At 42.7% G+C, this 22,019-nt stretch overlaps 1 protein-coding gene across 3 annotated transcripts; it reads left to right on the forward strand.

Moving 5' to 3' along the window:
- The first annotated feature begins 9,592 nt into the window (after positions 1-9,592).
- LRRC32 (leucine rich repeat containing 32) lies at positions 9,593-21,445 on the forward strand. 3 transcript variants are annotated; one of them, XM_064702236.1, is made up of 4 exons: positions 9,593-9,609; positions 9,816-9,893; positions 13,261-13,351; positions 17,904-21,445. In XM_064702236.1, exons 3-4 carry the CDS (start codon positions 13,265-13,267, stop codon positions 19,842-19,844), a joined length of 2,028 nt encoding a protein of 675 aa, XP_064558306.1. In that variant the 5' UTR covers positions 9,593-9,609; positions 9,816-9,893; positions 13,261-13,264; the 3' UTR covers positions 19,845-21,445. The 3 variants fall into 3 exon arrangements, with proteins under 3 accessions (XP_064558306.1, XP_064558317.1, XP_064558326.1); XM_064702247.1 differs by lacking the exons at positions 9,593-9,609; positions 9,816-9,893 and adding an exon at positions 9,929-10,014; XM_064702256.1 differs by lacking the exons at positions 9,593-9,609; positions 9,816-9,893 and adding an exon at positions 12,976-13,113.
- The last annotated feature ends 574 nt before the right edge of the window (positions 21,446-22,019 follow it).

Raw genomic sequence — 22,019 nt, forward strand, 5'->3', positions numbered from 1 at the left:
GAAAGGAACTGAGTGAAGAATCTCCCCAGACAGGGAGTCCTCCAACTCTGGTGGGACAATAGTTTTCATATCCTACAAGATCTCCACCAAATCATTCCCCATATCTGGGATAATGGGAGGCCTAAGCATTGAGAAGAACCAGTTTTGCATTGTCCGTCTAGATTTCAGTTAAACGTTTGGCACTATTTCACAGAGCATTCCTCTGGAGAAACTCTCTACTTGTGGCTTGGACAGGTACACTCTTCTCTGTGTGGAAAACTGGCTCGGTGAGTGAGCCCAGAGTGTGGTAATGACTGGAGTTAAAAACATTTGGTCACAGGTGGTGCTTCCCAAGGTATTGCAGCCAGCCCTGCTTAATATCTGTATCAAAGTTCAGGACAAGGGGATGGAGGGCACCCTCAGTAAATTCACAGATGACACCAAATTGGGTGGGAATGTGGATCTGCTGCAGGGCAGGAGGGATCTGGACAGACTGGATCAATGAGCTGAGGCCAATTGTTTGAGGTTCAACTAGGCCAAGTGCCAGGTCCTGAATTTTCATTGCAGCAACTCCAGGCAGTGCTAAAGGATGGGGGAAGAGTGGCTGGAAAACTGCTCAGCAAAGAGGGATCTGGAGGGGCTGTGGCCACATCCCTGGGGAGCCTGTGACTATGGGCATCATACCCATGTTGCCTAAAATGCTACAGGGACCTAGAAAAACAGTGTGCCCATCTCTGTGCATAGCTTCAAAACAAATTCCATTCCATATGTGTAATCGGGATAATAATCTGTAGAAGGGCTTGCAGATCTCAGTGGTTCCAAGGACTGAAGGCTGTTCTCCCTTCCCCTGAGGGGAAATCTGTGGTTTCACCTGCAGGCACTGAGTGCTGAATTAAAGTGTTGATGGGACGTTCTTCTGTTTCACTTCTCTCTGGACACAGACAAAACCCATCAATGTGAACATCACCTTTGCTGCCCTTCCCACTGCAACTGGCCATCCAAAGAGACAATGCTGGAACACTGTGCTCAGCCAATACCTCTTATATTTGTGTGAGTCCTGAAAGATGGAGTGCTGAATGCATTTATCCTCACTATCTCATGCCCAGGTGCTGGAGTTTTCCAGGAGTTGTGAAGGGCTGCATGGCAAATCCTTCTGCTCTTTGCAGCTAAAAGGGGAAATGAGTGGAAATGTGATGTTGAATCCTTGCTAAACAAACTTCACCAAGGGTGAAGGAGTAGTGAGATTAGCTCAGCTGGTTAGTGCATGGTGCTAAAAATGCCAGAGCTGTGGATTTAATCCCTGAGTCATACTCAAGGACTTTGTGGATCCTTTCCAACTCTGAATATTTCGTGACTCTGTGAGTATATGTCTTCCAAGTTTTTGCCAGTCTCCCTGTGGCCTCCTGTTATGTCAGATCGTCATTGTGTAGGGAAAGGAACATCCATGCTGCAGCAGTTAACTTTTTTGCTGTCCCTTATTTGCTATAAGAAGTGGCCCTGGAAAAACCTTTTGCTTTTGATTTTTGTACAGCTCACCCAGTTTCTGCAGCGTTTATTTATAGAGAGGAAAAGACCTTCCTGGTGTCTCAAGCTGGAGCAAATATTTCACTATAACTCCTATTTTTGTCATTCTGAAATATTTTAACTAAACTAAATCCTAACACAATCACAAGAAAATCTTCAGCATTAAAAAGACCAACCACAGTCAATGCGTACAGTTGAATACTGCTCACATCTGTAACATTCAAATTCAAGGTTCAACTCAGATGGAAGCATTTTATGCTGTACATGTCAGTGCATTTGTGCCTACATGTATATATACATATACATATGTGTATATAAATGTATTAAAAGCATATAAATGTATTTGTACGCTTTCAACTAAGCAGCATCCATTCACCACCAGAGGGCAGGCACAGAATATGAAAATTAATTGTCCTGTGCTTCCCTGCACATGTCAATGAACAAATTGCTCTGTGGGCAGAAGGATATCACCAACATTTTCTTTGAAAATCTCCAATGACTTTCTTATCATGGAATCATAGAACAGTTTGGGCTGGAAGGGATTATTCAAGATCATCAAATCCACTCCTCCTGCAATGAGCAGGGATACATTCAACTGCATCTGGTGGCTCAGAGCCCTGTCCAGCCTGGCCTTGAATGTTTCCTGGGATGGGGCACCTGTCACCTCTCAGTGACCATGCTTCACCACCCTCACTGTAAAAAGCCTCTTCCCACTATCTAAACCAACCACTTTTAGTTTAAAACCATTACCCCTTTTTCTACCACAACAGGTCCTGGTAAATTTTTTTGTCCTGAATCTCAACCCTTTCAACTACCTCGTATTTCACAGCCTGATGGCTAGTTTTTGTTTTGTCTGTTTGTCTGAGATCTAAATCTAGCAATGTTGATATGAACCAGTGTGTCCACTCGCACTCAGAGTCCTGAGCCCTAGGAGCTTTTGGTGCAATGAGCAAAGAAGAGCTTCTCTTTTCACTCATGCTATGGAGAGGATAATTTACATAAGTTTTGAAGCCAGAAAGCTTAGCCTTAAAAGCATGTACCTTTAACCAGGAGATGCTTATGATATGACACAGTCAGATCTTCGATATTATGGGTCATGAGATCCATAAGGATCATAGTCTAAAATCCAGTGTCTTTGACCTGAGGAGAAAAAGGGGTGGACAATCTTATTCAGAAGCATCATCTCAGTTTCATAACAAAGATCTTTACAATTGTGTACAAGCAGACGAAAATTTCTGGTGGTACAGAGGCCCCTCAGAGCAGGAATCCTGCCCAGGGCTTTGCCCCATGGGCTGGTGAAGTCAGACCCTCAAAACAACAACAGAATGGCAGAATCACTTATGATGTCTGTAGCACATCCTATAGTACCATCCCCAAGCAGCTGCGCTCGAGGAAACCTGGAAAGTATTTCAAGGGATTGCTATGTCCAGCCTGGGCTGGGAAGTTGTGACTTACACCAGCAGGATGTATACTCACAACCATCAGAATAAACCAATTTTCTGTTTCCTGATGACAAGAGGGATTCATTTCCCTTCATTCTGAATCTATGTCTACAGTAGTCACGCACCATCCCTTCATCTTCTCAAGAGAAAGTCAGAGCTTGTGGAGGTGACTCATCTGCTGGACAATTAGATGAATCATGAGCAAAACAGGCTTTCATTTCCCTCCTTGAGCTTTGGAGGATCTCAGATCAGTGGATCATTTCACAGGTCCCAACCTTGCAGCTGTTCATCTTTTTCACCTGTGACATCATTCTGGCGTTACAAATTTTTATAAGAAGAAGGAGACCAGGAGTTTGCTCAGCTCTTCAATGCCATCACTGCTTCCACCTGGGCTTGGCAGGGGGCAGGTGATACATGTTTGAGCATAATTGTGCTTCTGTGTTGCCCATATTTCACCATCCACTGCACTAAATTTTCTGGAAATGTAGCCCATGCACAGGATCAAAAGTTTTATCTGAGGTGCAGCCCTGTTCTGAAATCTGGAAGGAGATGCTCAGAAGCAAATTATGCTAACAGTGTTTTGAAAGATCACAAACAGATAAGCAGGATTTTTTTTCTTCAGATTGTTGACTTATGTCTGCTTTCTGTCTCCACTGAAATGACTTCAATATCCCCCATGTGTCTTCTTCCTTCATCATTTGGTTCAAAGGGGTTGTTAAACGGTACAGGTGCCTTTCTCCTCCAGCAGTAGGTTCCACCTAAAACACTTTGCACAGGAACTCTCATGATGTATGGCTGTAGCTCAGCAAGAACCCTGAAGGAATTAAGTAAGGGTTTCAATATTTTCAATATAAAAAAGGAAAAAAAAAAAGAAAAAAGAGAAAGTCCAAAACACAGAATTGGGGGTGGGAGATAGATTATTCAGGAAAAGCCAACACACTGAGCAGTAAGCAAAGACATTTTGGAAATAACCCAGAATCCCACTGTGGGCTATAAAAAAACACATGATTTCAGTAAGTCATGACGTATTGATGGATCAGAGGGCTGTGGGAAGGATCAAAGGGTGTAAGGAACATGACAAAAATAGAGCATTTCTAACTCATTTCTTTTCTCTCTGTGATTCCAACCTTCTTTTTTCTGGCATTTGCCTAAAAAAACAGTCTAGAAGGGGCAAAGCATGGTGTAGATCATACTCTCCACTAACTGTTGTGAAATACTTCTTTGCAAGAGATGAAAATTACCTGTATCATGATCAGCTCCAAGGCTTTATAGATTTAATGCCAGTAATCCATTCACTATAGCTTCATTGCAGTAAAACATCACCTATCCAAAGAAAACACAGTAAAGAGGTGGAAAGAAGGAACAACAAAAAGGGAAAACTCATTTAAATGGTGGTTGATAAATAAGAGTCATTTTTGTAAGGTCTGATTCAATAGTAGGGAGTGAAAATGCTGGAGAGAGACACCAACTTTCTTCATTCCACAAACCAAAAGAAAACAAGAGGAAGGAGGAAGAATGGATGCTATTACACACTTTAAATTAAGCAGGAGAGTTACAGAGAAACATGATCTTTAGCCCCATTAGCACAGAAGACAGAGCAAACTGTTCTTCAGCTTGTTCCACACCACTTGATTCATTGATCCTTCTGCTGTTGCAGTGGTAGAGCAGAGAAATGCAGGAAATATTTGCAAGAGAAACCACATCAATCTCCTTTGGTTTGCATTTCAAGATAAATCAGATTTGTCACATGCAGCACAGTCTCCTGAACCTGTTGATAAAGCTTTGGGATGTTTCAAGCACGGGCCAGAAGATGTGGAGAAGTTAGCAGAGGGCAGGAAACAACCAGGGACAGTTCAACAAATCAGGGGAGGATGCAGGCTCCCTTCAACCATTGGAGCAGGGCAGGTGCAAGGCAGAAAGCCTCTGCCATTATTTGTGTCTTCTTGAGAAGCTCACATATTGACTTTGCTTGCAAGCCATAGCTCAAAGTCTCACTGAAGGATGGTGCATGTCTGAGGATCACAGCGTTTGGAAAATAAATCCAGAGTAGCCTGGAGATTTTTTTGGGCCCCATAATACAAACACAAATTCCATTTGCACCATTTTAAACAACCTCCCCACACCCCCTTGCCCCTCCCCACTCTCTGCAGCTCCTGTCATATCAGTTTATTTGTTTGGAAGTTTTTCCCACATGGTTTCCCTCTCTTTTTTCTCTTACTGCCTCACTGCCAGGAGCCCAGCAGCCCCCCTCATCAGACATTGTTTTCTCCCAAGTTGTGTTGTCTTCTCTCAGAAGACTCTGCAGAAGACCCTAACCACCAAAGTCACCCCATCTATATCTGTGGTGAAACCTGTGGTGATGCTGGGAGTCTCCACCATATCTGCCACTCCAAGTGATGTACAACATCACCCAAGGGTTGCATGAATATCTTTCTGCACCATTATGTGTGTTTTGCTTTCCTTCTCAATTTTCTGGCACTGTCTGTCTAGGCTTCCAGCAGTGTTTGAGGGCCCTCAGGACTTTGTCCATCCTTCAAGTTACTGCATCACAACATGGTTGCAGCTAACTCCTTCACAGCTGGCCACATCTGGTTTGGTAAGTGTGGAGCATCCCATGGGAACTGGACATGCATTTTTACCCTGCCATCTAGACCTGAGGAAGGTTAGGGTTGGTACCAAAGGGGACTGACAAAAATCTAGTCTGGGAAAATGCCAAGAGCAACATCTTCTTTGAGTTCAGGTAAAATTACAGCTCCTGCGATCTACAGGCACTGTGTGATGAGGGCTGAGATGGGACAGGAACCAGAGCTGACCTGGTGACCAGGACAACTTCACTGTTTGTTTCACCACCTGTACTGGCACCGGCATGTGAAGCATCATCCCAGCAACAAGATTCCCTCAACGACAGCAGCAGAAACAGAAAAAGAGTGGTTAGAGCAAAGCTCTTGGAACCCTTGCTCCTCCTGTATTTTTTAAAAAGAAGAGGCTATAATCAGGCCCAGAGGAAAGGGAGCATAAATATCAAACTTTGTTCAGGCTGGGAAAATAGAATTTATAATTACAGATGGACATCTTGTTGACAAGATATGATTTATTTTAACTGTGAGGTGAGTGAATGGTCAACTTCTAATCTTTTGCAAGTTATTAAAACCAGCCAGTTCTCTTCACGGCTGTTTTGATGTGTATTTTGGGGTTTTATTTAGTACAATTCTAAAAAAGCAACTGGGCTAAGGTCAGCTCAAGATAAAGATGCTTATACTGGCTGAGATGTCTTGGAGGATCTCAGTAGCTGGGATTTTTTTTTTTTTTTTTTCTGTTCATACATTCCTACTTGTCTCCATGACAGCCCCACCAACCCAGCCTGTTACCCTCTCCCATGGAAGAGTGGGAATTCTGTGACAGTTAGAAAGGAAGGAGAGGGCCCTGTGCTGACTTTGTGTGACCAGAACTGACCTGTGGCTTTTTTTTTCCCAAGTGGAATTTGCTGGTTGCCACATCCTGCTGCCTCAGTATGGAGGCGTGTAGGATTTGTGCATGCCAGACATCAGCAGGCATTCTCACAGGACTGGTGCTTGTAAACAGCTTTTGTGGCAAGATCCTACAAGTTTTGAGGGTGTGGTGTCCCTCCTCGTATCCTCAGGTTTTTTCAGGGGGTTTGCTTGGGTTCATTGATGCTGTCAGATAAGCCAGTTTCCCTGTGTCAATACCACTGAGGGTTAGCTTGCCCAAGGGCACCCTTTCCCACAAAACCAGCTTGTTCCCTCCAATCTGGATGTAGTTCTGGAGTTTCCTTCAGGGCCTGCATCAGGTTTGGTTGCTTCTGCTCCACACAGTCCTGCCACACTACTCCACAGCAGATCTGAGCACTGTTCCCACAATATTCAAAGTATTCTCAAAGAAAGCCAGCAGTGAAACAATTTCAGGGCTGTAGGGGAACCATCTGGAGTCAGGTATCTGAGTGCTAGACACTGGGAAATAGTCAACTTGCTCTAGAGAAGGGACAGGTCTCTATAGATGCAGCCAGGGATCACTACCTGGGAGAGATACCTTTACTGGGGGAGATAAAACTGGAGAAGCATCAGCACTCAGGTGTCACTGGGTATCAACCATTGTTGACCCAAGTTTTCTGCAGCCCACACACTAGAGATAGACATCTAGCATCAGCAGCATCTGTGTGAATAATTTCTTCTGCTTCCACCTAAGTCTGAAACTCATTGTCAGCAGACTTCCTGTCCTTTCTGTCACAGGACATTTTCCTTTAGCTAGCCATGCACCCCCTGGATAATGCAACTGGTCCCACATCTCTGAGCAGCACAAATGCAGCCATTGTCCAGGCTTGGCTGCTGTGACATTGAGACGATCATCAGGCTGCCCTGGTGCGATTACAGGAGGGGTGACAATATCTCTGTGGTGATAACCCTCTGCCAGTCCCAGCAAAATAAGACAGCATGAGGGGAGGTGCAGCTTAGGTGAGAGACGGACATCAACCCATCAGTGTTGAGCTGATGCCAAACCAAATAGCACCACCATAGTCATGGTGCATGGTGCATGGTCATAGGCAGGGTGCCACAAGATACAGCTATAGTGGACTCCTACTTGAGGCCCAGCACAGGGTCATTGGGGCTTTCAGACCACATGCTCACTCACTGACACTGTGCTGTATTTTTTGGACCACCTCTGTTCCATATAAGTGCTATTCTGAAGTCCTCAATAAGATTTTGGAGCTGCTGCACACAAGAAAACTCCTCCAGATATGCTTCTGTTGCCAAAATAAGTCAATGAGAAATAGTTCTCCTACTAATTGTTAAACCATTTGGCCATTAAAAAATACGGCAAATAAAGAGAAGCTCAGAGGACACACACCTTTAAAACAGTTACAGAGGTATGTATCCACATGCTGTGGGAGCCTGGGAATACATAATACTGCAAAGGAATGAATTCATGGACTGGTCTATGGGGAGTATTTTTTTTCCCTGTGACTTCAAACTTCTCTCAGAGCTCACAGAGTTTTAGTCAGCTGGCATGCAAGAGAGGTACGACTTCCCTAAGTAAACTCTTCCTCCACTTGCCCTGGAAAAGCTGCTGGGAGAGTCTGTGAGACAGAAGGCTGCAAGCAGAGTGAATCCTGCTCCTCCTCCAGCCACAGAGCAGGTATGTGGAGATGCATGCAAACCTGGGAGCATGCTGGAAAGTTGAGTTTTGACTGCAGGAGAGATGGGGCTCTGGTGACTTAGAGCGGCAGCCTTTTGGAAGTAACACGGACGAGGAAGGTACTGTGTAAATAAAATATACATATACAGCTATACGCGTTCATTATCATACATGATATAATTAAGAACATGTATCACTATTGTTTACTTCTTTCTCATAATAGACACATTACTTTTAAGTTGATTCTCCTTGTTACATTCTCATTGCAGTAACACGTGCAACATTTAACAAACCACATCATTCACATCCCTAGACATTTTCATCTTAAATCTCCCAGTAGGGTGCAGATCTGAAGTCACCTTGTCGGGAGCTGGTGTGCCAAAGAGAATGAACACTAACGTGGGCAGAGGAGCCAGTATATGTTTAGCAGAATCCACAAAGCTGTTTGGCATGTGCTGTTAAAGGACATGGGTTTTATCTGATTTAATAAATAGATCCAGGAGTTGATGCTGTCCAGCAGAAGGGAGTCAGAACCCCCCTATTTTTTTTTCTATTCCCCCAAATTCCTTGTCCATAATGGCAGATGTCAGTGCAAAGGGGAAAACACACAATGCTGAAGGCAAAACTGTCCTCCAGGCAGGAAGTGACTCAGTTCAGATACTCTTCACGCATCCAGGGAAGAAGACTTGCAGTGATCCCTGGGAGGCTTGCTTTGGTCACTGGTGCTTGTGGGAGCTCTCTGGCAGGGTGGCCCAGGCAGGGTTGTGCCTTGGCTGGCGAGCCCAGCCCTCAGTTTGGTCCTGAGACACCCACTGTGGGGCTGGCCAAACTCCCTCAGAGGTTTGTGCTGCTGTAAAACCATCATGCAGACTTTGTACCCCTGCCCTGGTACCAGGCACATCTAAACAGAAAAAGAGAACACAGCAATGTGCAGGTATCCCACAGGTTTACACAAGAGCATTGCTTCTGAAATAAAAGAGAGCTTCACATCCAAGGAAAAGAAGGAAAAATCCATCCTACTGCCCTTTCTGGAAGGCATTTACATTATTTCCCATTCAAGCATTAAATTGAATTTATCCTTTCCCAAGGGTGCGTTTGGTCATCCCACTGCTGTGCCACAGAGACACAACTGAGCTGTTGGGAAACCAAACATATATGTTGTCCCTACTGTGAAGCTTCCCTCCCATATACCCTTTTCCTGTGCATCCCATTCTGCATGGATGTGGAGTTTTGGGTTTGCAACTAGCTCAGTGCCTCTGATTCACTCCATCCCCTGGGAATGTGCAAGCTGACAGCTGTGGGACAGGCACGGATGACTTCAGAGACAAGCACGTGTCTGCAAAGCCTGCAGAGGGGATCTTTTTTGTGGAATTTACTGAGTGTTTCATGTGTCAATATGAGAGGAGCGTAATTACCAGCTGAGAAACTGCAGGAAATAAGCCAAGACTGAATGGACGAAATGGAAAATAAAGAGAAGCACAGAGGACACACACATTTTAAAACAATTACAGAGGTATGTATTCACACGCTTGTGGGAGCCTGGGAATACATAAGGGATCGTGACTGCAAAGGAATGAATTCATGGACTGGTCTATGGGGAGTATTTTTTTTCCCTGTGACTTCAAACTTCTCTCAGAGCTCACAGAGTTTTAGTCAGCTGGCATGCAAGAGAGGTACGACTTCCCTAAGTAAACTCTTCCTCCACTTGCCCTGGAAAAGCTGCTGGGAGAGTCTGTGAGACAGAAGGCTGCAAGCAGAGTGAATCCTGCTCCTCCTCCTCCTCCAGCCACAGAGCAGGTATGTGGAGATGCATGCAAACCTGGGAGCATGCTGGAAAGTTGAGCTTTTGACTGCAGGAGAGATGGGGGCTCTGGTGACTTAGAGCTGCAGCCTTTTGGAAGTAACACGGACATGGAAGGTACTGTATAAATAAAATATACTGTGTTTATGGATAGGCTGAGGAACTGGCTAAACACACTGTGTAGATGGCTCTATCCACACAGCTGTATATTTAACCCATCAGGGACTTACACTGCAGAGAGTCAGCTCCCTTATGTTAAGGAGGCACCGATTAGTTTACAACAATGCAGTTGTCATAAGCCAGGTTTGTTATCATTCTCTGTGCTTACAGTAGTGAAAGATGGGGACATGTCTGGGTATTTTTTCTTTCTTTACAGGACTTTAGTCTGTTTGTGGAATTGCTGCATTATAGTGCTCTGAGGCAGGAGTGCTGCAGAGATCAGCCTTGTACACTGATTAAATGCCACTCGCCCAGCTCCCCACACGGAATCTTAGCACAGCCTTGGGCAAATCTCACAGCCCCGGGTAAAATGGGCAAAAGGCTGTTTGGCTCCTCTGCTCTCCTTACTAGCAGCACTGTCATTGAGCTCTCCCTGTTGGAGCACGAGGTGTGAGATAGCAGCATTACTGTGCTACTCTCTAAGATCCTGACAGCTTGAATGTCACCTTGGGTGAACAATGAGTTACTGAGAGGGTTTTGCTGCATCTGGATTGTTACCAGAGGAATTAATACTTGGACAGTATTCGGAACTGATAAAGTTTTTAAAAATCCTTATTTATATAAAAAGTCACATACACATTTACAAAGCCAAACCCTGGTGTATTTTGAGAAAAGTATTTTTGATGAAAATGCAGATATGTTTCCTTAAATAGAATCAAAAGTTAGATTTTCCACAACAGAAGAAATTTGTTTGTGGTGTTTTTTTTTTACTAAGATGCAGTCATTTCAACTTTAAAATCAATTTATTACTTTAAATGCTAAAATCCTTTAATTTTCAGTAAAAAAATTCAAAACAAGTAATCTCTTTTTAAAGCAGATATTTCTGTTTCAGTGATTGTATCAGTACTTTATCTTTTACTAATATAATGATGGATGGATTCAAGGGGGTGATATCAGTATCATGCAATCAGAACTACTAGAAGTAACTACCTTCACCTCATTTTTCCTCCTGTTGGATCACATAAATTGAATAGGTCTTTTCCCAGATACTGATTCCACTGTCAATGAAAACAAATTGCTGAATTAAAGCTTGTTTTTTCTCTCTTTTTGCTGCACTAAAATAATATGAGAAATTACTCTGTTTTAGCTCCTGAACTTGAGTTTTCCCAGGAACTGTGTTTCCAGGGAGATAGTTTGTTTTCAGGGTCAGATAGTTTAATCTGCAAATCACTTTCTGCTGATAAAACTGTTTTCATTTTCCCATCTCCTACTGTCCCTTCACCCAGCCCCTCGCTCAGCAAGTCTCCAGCCTGGTGAATTTCATGCAATTGTTGTTTTATTTATTTTCTTTCCTGTAGGGAGTAGTAGGAAAAAACCCAGGTGAATAAAATAGTGAATCTGGCTAAACCTCATGTACCCAATTAACTGAAAATGTTAATTTCTGGTAGGGAAGTTCTTTTGGCTAAACACCTGACACAGGTGCAAGTAGAGGGAGGACAGAGTGAGAAATGAGGAATGCAACAGCTTCAAAAGACAAGAGAAAAGCCATGCTGGGGTTAGAGGAGATGTAGGAGTCCTTATTTTGGTATGCAGACTTGACTTGGCTGTGATTTTAATGAAGCAAAGTCCTGAGCAGCAGAATCAGTGCATGCCCTTCCCTCCTGGTTTGGCATTTGTTTCTGCCCAGGCTCTTCTTCACAGTTCACCTGGCACAACTGTTTGGTCACTTGGTAAAACAGCTTGAGGAACTGAGCTGGCTTTTTAAAAAGCTGAAACAACAAAATCTCTGCTATTTTTATCCTTGCAAATCCAAACTTCCCAAAGTGCTCTGAACATCCATTGTAGAGAATGCAAAGCTGCAGTCATCCTGGTCACTTCTTGCTCTTCATTACAGGCATGATATTGGTAGTCCATTTCTAAATTAAATCAAAATCTCCTATTTTTAAAAATTTATCTTATTTTCTCATGGAGGCCTCAAACATTTGAGGTTTGTCTTGCAAAAGTGTCTGTGCATTGCAAGTGCTATTGCACACTGCTGACATGGCAAACTCTAAACACAGAGCATCTGAAAGGAATTTAAACCTCTGGACACCACAGCATCTCCACCTTCAGCATAAGTTCCCTGCTCACCCCAAGGGGGTTGCAGATAGAGAGCTTGAGTCCAGAAAGCATGCCAAAATCAGCACTGCAGCCAGCTCTGGACAAAGGAAGCTCAAGACACAACATGCTTGAGGGAAGGTGGTCAAAACGAGTCTGACACTGGTCCAGTCAAGGGGAACCTGCCTGGGGTTGTGATCTCACTGTTGGACTGTTCTCTTGAGAGCTTAACATGGATTTTTATATCCATTGCACCTAAGCATGCCCTCCTCTGTTGTCTTTGCATGGCATTTTCATGGCTGGACCAGCAACCAGGTCTGCAGGAAGGTGTCCCTAAACACGGCAGAGGGGCTGGAGCCAGAGGATCTTCAAGGGCCCTTCCAACACACATCATTCTGTCATTCTATGGTTCTGTAATTTATGCCTTTCATTTTAGGGTGCATTGCAAAGCAAATGAGTTGCTAAGAGCCCAGATCTTTGGCATATTATTTCAACCATGGGAAAATTGCATTGCAACTGTTCAGGCTTCTGGCTCTGGGAGAAAGCAATGGGAAAACCTGTGTAAACGTGGATTTTCCAGCAGCAGTACTTAGCAGAAGGAAGGGAGGAAACCAGCAATTAGACAGGTCCTTCTGCCCTAGAGGGCAGCACAAAGTCATAAATGCAAGCCAGAACTCACAAACCATCTGAAATCATCTTCTGCATGACAAAAGTATGTCTGTCAGGATGGTGCCCTGTTGTGGCTAATATCCTCAGCTTAATTGGTTGGATCTAAACAGAAACCATTTCCATTTGAGAGCTCTTTCTACGTGACACCAGACACACTGCCCAGCATGAGAATCTGGACTTCATTGGGTGGCCTGGATATCAGCTCGGCAGCATCTGGAACCGCACAAATCTATTAAAAGCCTTGCATCTTCCTTTGGCCACCAGGCTCAAAGGAATGCAGAGCTAACACAGGTAGGTCACAAGTGTAGTAGGCTCAGAGTGGGTTAATTTATTGTACTGCTTGTGTCCCTCTCCTTATTAGATGATCATCTGCCAGCTTTCATATGTGTTGACTCTGTGTTCCATTTGAAACCTAACCATAATTACTTTTGCCTTCAGAACCATGAAACTGAACATCATCTTCTTGCTGGCAGTGGTGAACACAGGAACCTTTAGCTATCATCCCACAGAGGGGACACCCTGTGAAATGGTAAGGAGGGATTCCTCCTCATACCCTTTGGGATCTGCAGTGAGGCTGGGACACCCCCATTGCAGGCACTGTGCAAACAGCCATAGTCTCTGAAAAGGGAAAATCTCCAGCACCAGACTTTCTGTGGTGGCAGAGGTGGGATTTCCAGGGTTAGGGGATGGGTAGCAGGCACTTCTCAGGCTATGTCCCTTTTGTAGTGACAGCACATAGGAGGGGTGGAGGAGGGGTGAGGTGGGAAGAAGGGTCATTATGTTTGGGTTTTTTCTAAAGGGGAGCTGGTTAAAAGAAATTTGACCTGATTTCCCTAAGACCATAGAGGGGTTCTGGGACTGAGACAGAGAAAAAACTTAGACCTAAAACCAACTCCTTTCTATCAGGCCTAAGTCCTTTGTGCTTTAAATAAAGAATCTTCTGTGAAATACCTCTATACCAGCCCTTTTGTAATAGCAGGGAGAGTGACCTCCTCTGCCCTGACACAGCATTGCTGCCAGAAAAGTTGCACCTGACTTCTGCTGGAGAAAAAGAAGTGACAAAGCCTCTTGCTGCAGTACAAAATTTTCTCCTTGGATTTTTGCAAGCACCTGGTACAATATTAAAAATGTTATTCAGACCTGAACTTTCTACCTTTCCTATCAAAGTATTTCTGACTGTAACAGGCTTTTAAAAATACCTTTTTTTCCCTGAATATTGAACCTGCTTAGCACAAAACTTCAAGAATTTCCAAAATAGGGGAAAAAAAACCCTATTTACTAGCTGTACACAACTCCCTTATGGGACTCATTGCATTCCTGCCCACCTGCTGTGTTGCTGCACTTCCTGAATTCCAAAGAAATTAAAACCTAGTTTATATAGAACAATCTTGGGAATCTGCTTGACTGAGTAGCTCAGTTCATTGGCTGGAGAGGGAAGTCTGATGAAGCTTGGGTCCCAAGTATCCCAGAAAAGTGAAGGCTGGGCAAGACACACAATAACCCAAGCAGATTTGTCCCATTCCAGTTTTTGGAAGGGTCACAGACCCAGCTGACTGCTGTGAAGTAAACATGTGCTTGTTTCCAGCACTCCATCATAAACTGGTTTCGTCAAGCCAACAATCCAAGGCTAAGCAGTTAACTTAGATAAATTTAGCTCTGACAGAAAGCAACAGTCAAAGGCTGGGATGTTCATCTCAAATAAATGAACAGCTCAGCATTGCAGATGTCAATGCTGATCATATTCCTTTGCTGGATGTTTGCTCCAACAGAAAATGCATGTAAATCCAAACACCATTTAAAGAAGGAAAGAGCTACTGGATTAGCTGCTGGGTTCACTGAAGTCCTGAATTTTTCATCACAGCCTCACTGTTTCACAAGGCACTTTCCCTGTGGCAACACCTTTAGAACAGCAAGAGCTCAGAATTTAATATTTCATCCCAAGTCTCCTGGAAAAGGCATGAGTCAGAAACTTGTGCCTGTCTCTGACTCACCACTAGTACTCCTGTCATTGAACAAGAACCCTAGAAGAGGCTTTAGGAAGTCAGCAATCCCTACCAGACTCTTGACACAGGTGTGAGCTGCACTGATTACACAAGTTATGGCATATCTACTTGTTTGCAAAACAAGGCACAGCTTAAATACCAGGAGCTTCTTCCTAACTTATGCTGCCTTCCAAGGTCGGGCAAGGCTTCAAGGAGGTCATGTTCTACCTCCCAAAGTAAGATGTTTCTGCTAATTCATGTTTGCTGGCAAAGGATAAGCTTTGAAATAATTTACAGAAGGGAAGGGATTTTAGGAAATTCTGTTTTACCTTGGATTGAGTGGTGCAAGAACATGTGCACGACCAGTTATCACAGGTCAGCTGATGTGGGGTACCTGGACAAACTGCTGAGGTTTGATCTGAGACTCCACCTGGGCAGCTCCTCTGGGAATGGCCACGGACACCACACAAGTGCAGGTCAGTGCCAAGTGCCTGCAGCCCAAACTCTTTGGTTCAGATGTTCATGAGTTGACAAAGGAGAACACGAGTGGATGCTTGGATCCAGCTGCTTTTTTTGTAGGGCCCTTAGGAACATGGATGACAGCTTCCTCCTGGTGCTGAGCAGTGAAGAACTGAAACAGGAATCCAAATGGTGCTTAGCTTTTGAGATACTGGATCTTTTTTTTTGTCCAGCACAAAAGGGGGACCAGATACGGAAGGGGCCAAAAGCTCCTCACCCTGCAGTACTTCTTTTCAATGGACTTGAAATAAACTGATGAAAACACTGGCAAAAAAGATGAAGTCAGAACCCATTGAGCTAAGAGGTGGGAGGAGGGAAGATACACCAAAGAGATGCTCCATGCCAATGAGGTGTGCTTTATCTTTTCTTCCTGTTCCTGATGAGGATTAAATTCATGCAGTTTGAGCCTCAGGGGAGTAAAGGAGGTGCAGAAGATAAGAAATATGGTGAGGATCAAAATAGCAAAAAGAATGATAGTTTTAAAAGAAATATGAGAGGGAGCTATTATAGGAGCAAAGGGCAGGCAGTGGGAAGTGTAGATTTTATCTGTCCCTTTTACCCCTGGGACAGTTCCATGGATGCAGATTAGAGGCCAAATCCAGCACGATACATGGTGATCTGGGACTGACCTCTCAAGCATTGACTTCAGTGAACACCAGCTGGCTGGAATTGATGGGAGTTGAATCAGAACTTTGCTAAGATACTTTATCCCAGAAGGAGTGAAGGGAGCTCTACACTTGTTCAGATTTGGCTCAAAATGTCTGGAGAAACCTGGCATCTGCCTTAGGCTGCAAAGGACCTGCTGCTTTTCCACTCTGGATTTTTTTATCCTTCTGGCTTCTGCTTCTTCCACAAACCAAATAAAAAAAGCTTTGCTCTCATGCCTTGGAGCTAATCCCAAATCCAGGCATATTTTAGTTCAAAATGAGCAATTCTACAATGGCTTTGCAGGAAAGAAATAATGTCAAGTAAAGGCCAGAAAATTTCCTTTTTTTCTCCCTAATATTTTTAGCTGGGGGAGATTTAAGTGAATTGGAGAGGGGTAAAATGTGTTTCAGGTTTTTGTAGTCAATTTACTTGGGATCTTTGGGAAAGATGTACTATAGGAAGGACTGTGGAGCAGTCTGACTATATCGAGAGTTCAGATGAACACTCGTACTTCTCTGACACATTTTTGTGTTGCCTCCAAAATTTAGATTATGCAAAAGAGATTCACAAAAGACTGACTAGTGCCACACTTCTTCAAAAGCAGACATACCACTTCATTCACCTCAAAGTTCACATGAAACGGATAGGTTTTAATTGTTTTCACTTTTAATCTTTCTTTAATATCTGAAAAACTTTGTGTGATGTAATCTGGATCCTGCTTCTCCACAAAAATTAAGATTCAACATATTTTTTCTTTATTTCTTTCCTTTCTGTTCTTTCTATAAATACTGTATGGCCCAGACATCCAAACACATTCATGACAAGAGTTTTTCTCCAGTAAATTAAATGCCACCTAAGCCTTTCACTTTCACTTCCTCACACTTCTGTATGCTCTCATTATTAACAAAATATAGCTTGATATTTATGCAAGGATGCTCATCTTCATGTTCCCAATCTTCCTTATGAACACACACTCCAAATTTGGCCTGGACACAAACTCAATCCTAGCTGCTATTAAACAGACTTGCTTCTGGAAGATGGAGTCGATTTTGACATTTGGGTTTTTTTCCCTCTATCTGCTGCTGAGTATTGGCCTGGAAAAGTATGACCCTCACTGCACCTCACAGCTTTTTTCTCTCTCAAGTGCTGGCTTTACAGAATTTGTCTTTTCCATGTTGTGTCACGTGAGTGTTGTCAGAACACTTTCACAAGGCGTTCTCCCATGCAAGAAGAAGGGAACTGTTACCTTAGCAAAAGGATAAACATGGATAGTAAAAGCAGGAAGAGTTTGGAGACTTGCATCAGAAATATTCCAGTCATTGAATGACCCATTTTGGATAAAGGTGCATTACTAAACTAAGCCATGGATAAAGGAAAACATGGTTGAATATCTGAGGGCGTGACTATGAAGGAAGACAGGTTTTGTGATGTAGGGTCCCTATATGCTTTTCCACCTCCTTGCTTTGGGACCCACACTCTCAAAAGCAGGAAGCTTTTTCAAGTACAGCTTACTCTTGCAAGTTGAGTTCAAAAAATCTAATACAGAGATGAAAGTGAAAAAATTAGGCATCAGAAGAAAAAATTAAGAAATGGTGCTTGATTGCAATGGAAAAGGGGCAAAGTTCCTTCACTTGGAACTTTTAAAAGTCCAGGAGAAAGGTACAAAAAGGAGAGCATTCAGTAGGTTTCAGACACAGATAAAACTCTACTATTGTAAGTCAGTGATGTCTCAAAAATGAAAAGAGCATTGTTAGCTGCAGAAAGGTGTTAGAATTGTTGCTCTTGCTGTCTGACTGCTCAGATAAAGTGGTGAGATCAGTGTTTCAGGAGGAGGTTCTGCCTGGATCTTGAATGTTATTTTCCATATTTATATAATGCAAAAATGTTTTAAATTTGTCACATGACAACCCTTTTTCTCTCCTTTTCTGGCAGGCAAATTCACAGGCATTTTGCCACAACAAAGACCTCCACCAAATCCCTCACGAGCTCCATCTGAATGTAAACAAAATAGATCTGTCTGGAAACCTGATTCAAAGCATCCCTGAAATACCATTATCATTCTACACTTCCCTCCAGTATCTGGATTTAAGCTTCAACCAGATAAGCTTCATCACGTCTGGAGTGTTTGCACACATGACGAGTTTGCTGGAAATAAATTTAGCCAATAATCATTTACATAAGCTTGCTCAGAATGGGACAGAGGGGATTGGACTTTTGCCCAAGGTGGAAATAATGGACTTGTCCCACAACAATCTCTACAGTGGGATGGCTGAATATTTCATTAACCAAGCTCCAGCACTGCAGTATCTTTCCTTGGCAGATAACAGTATTGTAAGGATATCACACAAGATGTTTCAGGGATCTCCCAGTCTTGTGGAGATAGATCTTCAGAGAAATATCATCATGGAAATAGAAGAAGGTGCTTTTGAGACTCTAGCAAACCTTTCCAAACTCAATCTCTCCACAAATTCAATTACTTGCATCTCTGCTTTCAACCTCAGGCAGTTGGAGGTTCTTGACCTTAGCAGGAATAGCATTGAGACCTTCAGCATCACAAAGTCAAATGATGAATATAATTTAAGATGTCTGGACCTTAGTGAAAACAAATTGCTTCACTTCCCAGTCTTCCCTCAGGTAAATAAACTGGTAACTCTGAATTTATCAAATAATTTAATCAAGCTCACTGCTGAATCCCCTTATAATAAAATGGACTACATGGATAATGAATGGTTAGATGCTTCTTTTCATCTTCTTGATCAGAAGCGAAGTAAAAATACAAGTTCTCTTTATTTATCCCAACTTGTATATTTAGACTTAAGTTATAATAAAATCAAATCCATTCCAGATGGGTTCTTTAAGTCAATGATGTCCCTTCACACCCTTAATCTCAGCAGAAACTGTCTTCAGGCATTTACAGTAGGTTATGATAGTGCATTGCTCTCCCTAACTGTCCTTGACTTGAGCTACAATGCTTTGCAGAACCTTCTCCTCGATGCTGGTGCTTTGCCAAATTTGAGGGAGTTTCATGTTCAAAACAACAACCTTCAGACCCTGCAATTTGACATCTTTTCCAGTCTTCCTAGCCTCAGACTTCTTAACCTACAGAGCAATAACATCAGCCTTTGCCACATGTACTCAGGATTAGCTGAGCAAAGACTTGCTGGAGAGGACAGTGGTTGTGTGTCGTTTGTCAATTCTCCCGCTCTCCAGCACCTGTACCTAGCTGACAACATGCTGAGCATCCTACCAGCACGGACCTTCCACAAGACTCCACTGCTTGTCTTGGATCTCTCCATGAACCCTGGACTGAAAATAGAACTTAAAGCACTAGCAGGACTGGAAAAGTCTCTGGAATACTTGCATTTACATGGCAATAGTCTGATAGATTTAAATATTGACTTGCCTTGTTTTAGTCACCTTAAACATTTAAACCTCTCTGAAAATCAGCTGAACTGGCTGCCTAAGTGGAGTAGTGACACTCCACTGGAAGTTCTAGACCTACGGAACAATAGGTTCAGTACATTAGAGGACAGCAACATTTTAGCATTAGAAAATTCACTTAAAAACTTGTATCTCTCTGGGAACCCACTCAACTGCTGTGGAAACATCTGGCTTTCATCAATGATCCAGAACAAAAATGTCCAGATCCCCAACGTGGAGCACTTAACGTGCCAGTACATTCGGAGCTTCGGGTATTGGGAAGAAATGCACGTCGAGGACATTAGACCAGAAGACTGTGAAAAAGAAGATCTGAAGAAAATCAACATCCTCATTATATTAACATCTGTACTAGTTTTATCTGTCATCATCATTGCTGTGGGTTCATTTTTTTGCTTCCGAAGGCAAAACTTTAGCCACCAGTTTAAAGCATAGGAACACAAAACACCCTGAAAACTGAAGAAATCAGGTGCTACCCTGACACTGTGGAAATGAAGGATATAATTTTCATCTTTCAGTTTTAACTGTGGATTTTATGATGGTTTCGAAGTGTCCCTGAACTGCCCCATTGTACTGGTCTGGGTTGCAGGAAGGAGGATTTGCTCTGTTTTGCATTTGCTTCATTCACATGCAGATCTGCTTAAAAGATTACACAGTGTTAGAAGAGGCCTCTGCAAAGTTCTGCTGTTGCTTTGAGGCATGTGTAATTTAAACCAGCTCAAAAGAAAAAAGGCCTGTAAGGTCTTGAGATCTGAGACTTTTCACTAAGCTCAGATGATGCCATCAGCCAATTAGGAAATCCCTTCTCAAAGTTATGTGCCTCCACAAGATGTTTCAGTTTGGTGTGAGCTTTGCTTTTACCTAGCTGGTTAGCTCCTAACCCTTCTTAAACTGAAATCATACAATGATGGGCCAGAGGGGTCAAAACACCATCTTCACTCAGTGAAGTTGGTTGCAAATTCCCCTCAAGTTCCAAAACAATGAGAATTTAGCTAAAACCAAACCAAACCAAACCCAAATGGAAATTATAAGTAGTGTCCATTGTGCTCCTGCCTACCATTTAGACAGCTCACAATGGAAACCAAAGACCGTGTGGTAGGAACCTCTTTGGATGTCTCACTTTTTTTGTTAGGATATTGCTCCAGTCATAGGGGCAAGACATGAGAGGTAGATGAGGTCAATTAGTTCTGGCACTTAGTATCCACAAGGGATGTAAAAGAAATGTCAAGCATGAAGCAACTGCTGATACGTTACCCAGATCTGCTCAGAAGGCCACAGGTTCAGTTTAACTAAAAGAGAAGAAATTTGTCTCTCATGTGCAATACATATTTAACTGGGCATAATGTGAAGAAATTAATCTCTGGGGTGAATACTTTGCAAAAGAAAAATCTTGGAGAATGAATTTCAACCAGCTAGAATTGGACTGAAATGCTTACATTTTTAAGGAAAACTGTGGGAAATTCACAACATACAGTTGCACTTCAATATAGAATAATAATATATTTATTTTTTAAAGGTCATGGAAGGTTAGACTGCAAAAACATACCATTGTGAAATGATACACAGGGAACCTAGTCCTGTGCCATTATTCAGATCAGATGTTCACTGTATCACCCTAAAAAGTCTAGAGGATGGGCTGTAAGAAAAGTTATGTAGATCCTCATTCTGTGATGGGTTTAACACAGCTTACATGCTACATTGCTAAAAGTCAACACAGACTTTATTTTGCATTTTGTTCTGTACCCTGACAGAAAATTCACCCTTTTGAAGTGAAGAAAAGCTCACCAACAGTGGGAGCTTGACCTGCTAATGGGGTGCAATGGCTTCAAAAGTAACTACATCGGGTCTTCTGTTAATGCCACGAACTGTACATTAAGGTATATAACAGAAATAGAGGTCAAAGCAAAACCTGTTCAGGTAAATAACTCAGAGTCAAATTGCTGCTTCACTTCTGTTTTTTCAAGCTAGTGAATATAAAAATTAACACACTACAAAAAGGTGTATAATTCTATTTTTAAAGCAGCTATGTAAGAAACTGGCTGGTGGATTTCAATGTGGAATTTTGTATAATAAAAACATATTTGAATTTTGTAAAAAGCACAGTGTTGTGAATATATTAAATCACCAGTTTGAAATGCTCCACAGATGAAAAGAAAAGCCTTCCTATTTTTTCCTATGGTGTTCAGATTCCACCTTTGACCTTTACTTTCTAGTCCTGAAGCTGTTCCACATCTTAGACCACAGCCAATGGAGACGAAGAAGATCTACTGAAGATGCAGGCAAAAATTCAGAATAGGTTTTTGAGAGAACGGTGGATAACCCATCCCTGGAAGTGTCCAAGGCCAGGCTGGATGGTGCTTTGATCACCCTGGTCTAGTGGAAGGTGTCCCTGACCACAGCAATAGGGGTGGAACTAGATGGCCTTTCAAGTGCTTTTCAACCCAAACCATTCTGTGATTCTGTGGTTCTACAAATTTGCACAAACCCTCAGCAGCAATGGGGCCTGATCTAATATCTACAAAAGCCCATGCTTGAGCCCATCATTGGCTCAAGGCTTTATTCAAGTAGGGAAATAAAGTCTAGTCTTTAGTCTCTAGTCTAGTAGATTGC

This window comes from Zonotrichia leucophrys, chromosome 1, assembly GCF_028769735.1.
Source record: "Zonotrichia leucophrys gambelii isolate GWCS_2022_RI chromosome 1, RI_Zleu_2.0, whole genome shotgun sequence".
NCBI lineage: Eukaryota > Metazoa > Chordata > Aves > Passeriformes > Passerellidae > Zonotrichia > Zonotrichia leucophrys.